The sequence below is a fragment of the Lissotriton helveticus genome (assembly GCF_964261635.1).
Source record: "Lissotriton helveticus chromosome 1_1 unlocalized genomic scaffold, aLisHel1.1 SUPER_1_unloc_31, whole genome shotgun sequence".
NCBI lineage: Eukaryota > Metazoa > Chordata > Amphibia > Caudata > Salamandridae > Lissotriton > Lissotriton helveticus.
This window is the reverse complement of record NW_027611672.1, coordinates 971,614-980,102: the sequence shown is the minus strand read 5'-3', so window position 1 is coordinate 980,102 and position 8,489 is coordinate 971,614. Positions and strand designations below refer to the sequence as shown.

Genomic DNA, 8,489 nt, shown 5'->3' with positions numbered 1-8,489 from the left:
CTGCAGCTTTTCTGGCATTCAGAACACTAATAAGGTGTTTCATCAGTATGGAGTCGCTTATAGTTAGTGAGGCTGTGCCTATCAAATAGGAATTTCTGGCATTCTCAGAAATTGGTAATGTTTTTCCCCTGTGTGCGACTGCTCATGTAGAGTGAGATTGAGTTTATAATTGATGATTTTCTGGCATTCGGAGAACTGAAATATTTTGATGGTGTGTTTTCTTATGGCGCTAGTAACCATCTCTACCTCTGAATCTTTTCTGACATTTAGAGAACTGATAATTTTATTCACCAGTGTGGATTCTCACATGTTCAGTGAGATGAGATTTTTGGCTGAAACATTTTTGGCATTCGGAGCACTGATAAGGTTTTTCCCCAGTGTGGGTTCTTATATGCTGAGTGAGACGGCTTTTTACACTGAAACATATATGGCATTCGGAGCACTGATAAGGTTTTTCCCCAGTGTGGATTTTTATATGCTGAGTGAGACTGCTTTTTTGAATGAAACATATCTGGCATTCAGAGCACTGATAAGGTTTTTCCCCAGTGTGGATTTTTATATGCTTAGTGAGACTGCTTTTTACACTGAAACATATCTGGCATTCGGAGCACTGATAAGGTTTTTCCCCAGTGTGGATTCTTATATGCACAGTGAGATGGCTTTTTTGACTGAAACATTTGTGGCATTCAGAGCACTGATAAGGTTTTTCCCCAGTGTGGATTCTTATATGCTGAGTGAGATCCCTTTTTTGCCTGACACATATCAGGCATTCAGAGCACTGATAAGGTTTTTCCCCAGTGTGGATTTTTATATGCTCAGTGAGATTGCTTTTTTGACGGAAACATTTGTGGCATTCAGAGCACCGATAAGGTTTTTCCCCAGTGTGGGTTCTTATATGCTGAGTGAGACTGCTTTTTTCACTGAAACATGTGTCGCATTCAGTGCACTGATAACGTTTTACCCAAGTGTGGGTCCTTGTATGTTTAGTGAGTCTTTTTTTGTCACTGAAACATTTCTGGCATTCAGAGCACTGAAAAGGTTTTTCCCCAGTGTGGATTCTCATATGCTCAGTGAGATAAGATTTACGCCTGAATCTTTTTTGGCATACTTTGCACTGAGAGTGGTTTTCCCCTGTGTGCATTCTGTCAAATTCTGTGAGATATGATTTATGGCTGTATCTTTTTGGGCACAGGTAACTTTTTTCCCTAACTCCGGTTATTTTGCCCTCAATTTTAGAGTCGGGCTTGTTTAGATAATGTTCAGCACTTATCTCTAAAAGAAATTGTGTGTAATCTTCTCAACACTTGAATTGAGCAAAAAATGTCGGGAAGCAGTCCTGTAACACCTGTTGAAATCTTTCTAACAGATAATAGTCTTTAGGTAATAGCCTCTCCGGCAGCAACTTAATTTGTGACTGAAGTTTTTCTCAAATCTATTTGTATAGGTTCTTAGCAATGCAGTAATAAGGTGTTAGTCTGATATTTAATGATTAAACTGATAAGTACCTTTTTGCACTGGTGTAATGGCAGTAACTGAGGGCTTTAGAACGTGCAGAGTACTATTGTGGATCATTAGTCGCAGAACATCAGTTCCTTCTACCCTTTCTATGTTTGGGGTAAGTTTAAGGTTTGTAGTTCTGAGGATGAGGATTTATTTACATTAGATATAGCGCAACAGTGCTCCTTTAATCCATTTTTATATTTAACAGTTTTACATATGACTCCTGCACAACAGATAATGTTGAGGCGATTTACATAGAATTACAGAACAGTACACAATAAAAAGGAAACAATCTGAGATGGTCATTAACACAATAAAGTGGTGAATTTTTAAGGTTTTCGCAAGAAAGAGCAGAGTGGGTGAAGGTGTTTTATATCCAGAGACAGATAGTCTCAAACTTGCGTAACTGGTTAAAAACGGTTGTTGAACAAAGGTGATTTTCCAATCTTTTGGTTGTTAACGTGTCAGCTTCGGAGTCTTCTTTCAGCGTCTTTTCTTTGATGGTATCCAGAAGAAACCTTTAGTTGTAAGTTTCTTATATGTAGTGTGTGCTTCCTCTCTAAAATTACATGATGCTTTAGATGAACGTTATTCTGTCATGCTGAGGCAATTTGTCTTTCTGATAATATTTCAGATGAGGATGCTGAAGCAGTCTTTCTACATTATTTCTGATGCTGTGTGCACAGATATGGCTTTGCTCTGGGTTAATGAAATGCAAAATTAAAGACTTCACTTACAGGTATAGTACTTTCCTTGCCACACTTAGATTTTTGGAAATTGTTTAAACGTAGAATGCTGGATGTCCTTCAGTTTTTCAAAATAATCCTTCTTATGCCACTGACATTCAGTTGCGTAGTGCTAAATCTTGCTTTCTTCGTCCGTAATTTCAATCACCTATAGTATTAAAATTAAATAGTTAATACATGTACATTTCCAAAAATATAATTTACAAGCCAAATCAATGCAGAATTTTGAAAATATTGAGCTATTTTTCAGACAGAGCAGAGTGTAGAATGGTAGCATGAGAGTACTTGGATGGAAGAGTGGGGATTTGTAGAATTTTCAACATTTTATTAAGCTCACAAAGGATACATGTACCCTATGGAGTTGTAACATAGAATCCCAAAGGCAGATATATAAGTCATATGGACTGGCACCAAACAGATATTAAAAAATATACACTATTAATTAATTTGTAATGCAGATTTCTGGGAAGGGAATGACTCCTCCACGGACCACAGGCGTTTTCCCCTGTCCTGAGTTACCACCTACTTGTATCTGGTTTCCTGACTTTTGAATTTTGGCCTCTGCCTCACGCAAATCTATTGTGTGCTGCGAGGACTATGCCTAGACCAATCCCTCAACTATGGTCGAGAGTGTGAATCAAGGGCAATGAAATTAAGGCGTACTTTCATGTGTTCATTTTATTCCACCTGATTATCAGTTATTAGGTTTTTCTGCACCTGGTTTTACTGGGTGCAGAAAACCAGGACACAATCTTTTTCCAGACAGAAAAATTAGACTGAAAAGTCGCATAAGACTCTGGGTGCAGCAGAAGCAGCCAAGACTTATGCTGTTTTTTTTTACTAACTGGGTGAAACACACAATTCTTCCCTCTGTTGGTGTTCACAGTCGTAGTCGGCCTGTGATTCGGCGGTGAGTGCAGAGCATATCGGTTAGAGCCAAGGGTCCGAGCCAAGGAGGCGTTGACGAGCAAGCGGAGCGGAGCTTGAGACTCCTGCCCGGGTTTGTTTTGTGACCGGTTCCCACTCCCAAAGGTTTCTCCTGCTGCACCCTCGTCCTGTTATACGGGCGCTTTAAGTTCTACGGATCTGCTTTGGGGTCAGGAACAGCCGCTGCTGGCACCGCGGTGCTAAGGCGCTGCTGGCGCTGCTCGTGCGGCGGCTGCTGTAGGGCACCGAGGAGCACAGAGGGGCAGATAATGCCTGATTTTTGTCAAAAATGTGTTTAATATTTTTTTTTCCACAGTCCACAGGCAAAAATGACATTATCACTTGGTCCCACGCAGGGGATCATAAAGCCTCAACAGAATTATAACAGGTGGACAAAGTGCATTGATCAATATAAACCAGCTCCTCCTCTTATTAGATACGCCAAATGAAAGATACAGCTTCTAAGTGCCCCGGAGCTGAGACAGAGAGATAAAAAAGAAAAAAAAGAAGGTCATGCAACTTTGCTAAGCCAGCAGATAGGTCTAAAGAAAACTCAACGGCCTTCTGTAACGGTAATTTCTCCAGGTTGCTCCACCGAGGTGTTGTATGTGAAATAGCCAAAAAGCGTGGACAAACTCATCCTAACATTAGATAAGTAATTATGAATCTAACCAGGGACAAAGAAAAAAAAAACACCTCCCACCCCACCAGTGGTGGCGGCGTATTCATACTAATGAGAGGTTGGTCAATACAGGAATTGTGATCAAGAGTGGAAGAGATTGAGGGCACTGATGGTGGAGGGACACACCGCAGACGGAAGGCCCCGGGAGAGGAAGGAGACAAGGGGGCCCCATTTAAATTCGAAATTCTTACAATTATCCCTGAAAATATCAGCCAGGCTAAGCAGTCTCCAAAGATGAGAGTGCCATAGGGAAATAGCTGGAGGAACCCTTCTCTTCAAGGCGGCTGCCAGGGTGACCTTAGCTGCCCCACATGCACCACTCTCAAAGTACGGGACTTAATTTTGGGCGACGACAGGTGGACTCCTTTTCCATCCCCATTCACTCCAATCCATTTCAATCCAGCTTTCCCCCCGGCCCAATATGAGGGACCCCATGATGCCTGGAGAAGGGGAGGCTGCTTAGCTCCAATACATTTGTTCCACAATTTTGATCCCCTTACTTTTGATCAATGTCAAAGGGACTTTGAATCAAAGAACATGGAAAGATATCAGTATATCCAATAGATGCACTGGGCCCTCACACCTCAGATACGGGAGGCGGCTACTCGACCTCTCACAAAATTTGAGGCCTTTCTCACCAAGACTGCTAACATGAAAGGGGTGATCTCATTTATCTATAGCTTCCTCCTTAAAACAGTGCTTTCCCCACGCCCCCGGAATATGTATATGTGGGAAGACTTAATTCACTGTCCTATTTCCGATGAGGAATGGACGCATCTATGGTCCGACATCGCACGCTTCAATCATCCCTCAGAACTCAGGGAACTGCCGCCTGATTTTACGTATACACCAATCATTGAGCAGAGCAGAGATGAGCCGAGGAGTGGAGGGAAGTGCAAACATCTGCCGTCTGTACTGGGACTGGCTCTGGATTCAGCTCTTGCTCCTGAACGATTGCCAGCATTCTCCCTTGTACTCTTGACAGCGATGAATAGCAACGAACAAGCAATGAACAGTGAGTGGTGAGTGACAAGTGGCAAGAGGGGTGTGGCATGTGGCGAGTAGTTAAGGTTAAGTCGCTGAGCCATTGGAGTCTGTAACAAGTCTGTAAAACAAAATCTGAGAAATTATGCAAAGGGGAAAGTGACAATAGACTTTGACCCTATTGATGTACCCCTCGGCCCCTGAATTACTCTGCATGCCTAGACTACAGCCCTACCCGGAGCCCGGATATTATTCAATCGATTAATGAATTAGTTCATTAAATAAGTAACCAGCAGCACCGGCGGATTCTGTACTGAGGTGTGCTTTGGGGGTGTTTTCCCTTGGAGGTGTTTGGAGGTGTTTTTGTCCTATCAAAGCACTCTTTGGTCTTGTCACTGGCCCGTTTGATTCTCTGAAAGAAGCAAGACTTCTTCACCTTAGAGGGTGTATTATGAGGTCAGGAAAGGAGCGGCCACCTTTCCCTCCTATCAAAAGGAAAAGAAAAATACAACAAACACTAATACTAGATACGTTTAAAATAAAATAGGCAGGTGACATATAGTCCTTTAAATCATCAAAGGTCCATACATTTGGGAAACTGGGAAAGTCGCCGTCAAAGTTTGATTTTATGAAAGATCCAACTGGTGCTATGCTAACATTGCTAACTAACCCATGTGATCTTCAAACTCCAATTAAACCACTGAGTGGAACAAATGTTATAGCCCCTAAGCAAGGAGTAAGTGAACCAGGCCACCCGGAGTCTGAAGCTGAAGTCGAACGAATGTCAAATTCAACTAAGGACCAAGTCAACCATTGGGGTCAAATAACGGACCTAGAGATGTTAACTATTCCACTTACTGGTCGTTCACAACAAGAGGACGTAAAATGCACAAATCTAACAATGGAAGATACTCAGCACTTACTACAAACTAGGCAGCCAATGCCAATAGAAGTGCAAGTAAAAATCAGAAAAGCTAACGGTATAGGGGAACCATCTAATTTGGGCCAAATAAATCAACCATAGCAAGAAGCTCCAAATGAACTAAATGGTGGGGTGAAAATCATAAGGGAAGCCAATACCCCACTGAAATCGGATCTTACTCTGTCTAAAATAAATTCAGTTAAAAACAGGACAAGCCGAAATGTAATCAAAATAACGGATCTCAAATTAATAAGGACGAATACAACAGCAACCCAGAAACTCTGCAGCGTTGGAGTACTCCGTATCAAAAAGAAGTTTTGAATAGTAGTCCACAATTCATAAATTCTTGTGACGAGGGACATGATTTTCAAGGACCACAAAAAGAGGAGTATAAGGACCTATAATTCATAAATGGGCAACACCATAGCCTAGGTACTTAGGTACCAGGAAGTGGGAACGCGGGAGCAATTTGGGATTTATTCTTCAAAACCTCGCAATTAACTCTGGAAGCTTTAACATATCAGTCCAACAAAAAGGAGATCCAAATAGATCTCTTGAGTGCTGCGTCATCCTCTGTTGCCGGAATTGAGCAGAAGATAACAACACAAAATAATCTAATAGTAAGGGCACAATCTCAGCCAATATCTACGTATGCAGAGTGTAGTTGTGCCCAACTAATTAACAAACTAGCTACCATTCCGGATATTTTAAAAACAATATTTGACTATGTAAAAGGGAATTTTCCTAATGTCGGAATTCAAAGCATCAAGACCGACTGCCCCTCTAAAGATACAATAAAATGTAAAGACAATACTGTTGTTGTTAAAGAAAAAATAGATGATAAAAAAAAAGATCAAGAAGTGATAAACCTATGCTCGACACAATCAACAATGACAGACGCAGCTCAGGACGTTCATCTATCAAAAAGACAGAGGAAAAAAATACGGAAAGCAAGAAATAAGCTTCTAAGAGTATAAAAAAAATACAAATGCATCAGATATAGTGAGATTGAACACTGGAAACAACCATGACCAAATATCATATTGTGAAGGTGAGGGTAAACAAATGTCTCCAACAAAACCCTTTTACCCTCTATTTAATAAGGATCTATCGGAGGTACAAGCAGTTATGAAAAATAAATGCCTAAACAATCAAGCTGATAGTATAAAAATGATAGAGAATGGGAAAATTCAGTCCTTTGAAATGCTGCAAGTGGAGGAATGTAATAAACAGGTGGAAAATAAGCCATCACAATTGGAAACAAATAGAGCAAAGAGAGAGAGTATCAGAGGGGATGAAACTAATAGAGATTTGTTAAGTGGTGCAGGTAATTTTTATGCCGGAATATAAATCTAGGGGTAATAATGAAACAACTTGCAAACATCCGGACCCAACACAAGATGGCAGGAGTATGCGAAGCATGTGCATCTACAGCATACATGCCTGAGGATTAATGTCCCCAAATCCCTGCCGTGGTATCTTGTCATGTTGTGGCTGAGTGTGCCATGTGATGTAGCAGGCTATAGTGCTTGGTGTGATTTGGTCATTTTTGACAAGGTGGAGTGCTGAACGGTTAGGCAAATTTTTATTTTCTTTGTTTTTGGGATCGTGTGATATAGTGCGGTAACTACCGTATGATGTAAATAAATTATATTGCTAATATACCATAAGGATGTGGGGTGAGTGTTATTAGGGCCAAAGCCTTGCTGATTATATGCAGAATAACAGGTCTGGGAGGTCACTACTGACTAGAGCAGGTTAGCAGCTGCACAGGCCTTGGGCATCGATCCTATTGAGGATAATATGTGACGGGCACTGGTCACTGGAGCTGGCTAGCAACAACGCTGGCCTCTGGTATTCATTACAAGCAGGGTAACAATACATGTCAATATTGACTGGAACTGGTTGGCAGTAGAGTTAACCTCTGGTTTTGAATATTTGCAGGATTTAAGGTACAGGGGTCACTACTGACTGGAGTTACTTAGCAGGATAATAGGTCTCAGGGAGCCAATACTGACTGAAGCTGGTTAGTATGATCACTAGTCCCAAGGTGCTACTAAAGACTCAAGTTGGCTAGAATGATAACAGGTCCCAGGGGCCAGTACTAACAGGAGCTGGCTAGTAGGCTTACATACAGGTCCAAGGGGCCACTACTGACTGGAGCTAGCTAAAAGAATAACAGTCCCAAGGATGGTGGGGTGCGAGTGGCACCAGTGACCGGGGTTGGCTAGAAGCATTGACAACATTTGCTATTGAATAAATACAGGATTCCAGGTCACAGGAGGCACTGCTGAACACAACTGGATAGCAGCAGTGGTGGCCACTGGGAAGAAGGAATTGAGAAAACATAACTGGATATACTGGTTTCTTCAATACCGATAATTGTTTACACATCATACACATCAATGCCACAACCTGCATTGATATATTACATTACCAAATTACAATATTCTTATATTAATTTGATGTGTCTGTTTGCCTTAATATGCCTGCAAAGTTATATGATTCTATTAGGGCCCAGAACCATTTTATTTAGTGATGTCCAACTGCACACTTTCCTGTATCTTGTAGTAAATTGAATATTGACAAACAGAAGTGTTATTTTCAGAAACAGTGAATTCTGCAGCTTGTCTGTGTATCTTTTATCTGCACCTTACGGACTCCTCACATTCCTCTCGAGAGAAGATCCTGCCTCCTACTCATTAGTGTTGTTTCAGTCACTGTTTCT

At 41.3% G+C, this 8,489-nt stretch overlaps 1 protein-coding gene across 1 annotated transcript in view; it reads right to left on the bottom strand.

The window, feature by feature from the left end:
* Window positions 1-283: 283 nt before the first annotated feature.
* LOC144805883 (uncharacterized) overlaps window positions 284-8,489 on the bottom strand; it is a 104,124-nt gene continuing 95,918 nt past the window's right edge. The window contains exon 4 of the mRNA XM_078672366.1: window positions 284-2,394. Coding sequence (XP_078528492.1) covers window positions 284-1,141 — 858 coding nt within the window. The 5' untranslated portion in view covers window positions 1,142-2,394. The remainder of the gene's footprint in view (window positions 2,395-8,489) is intronic.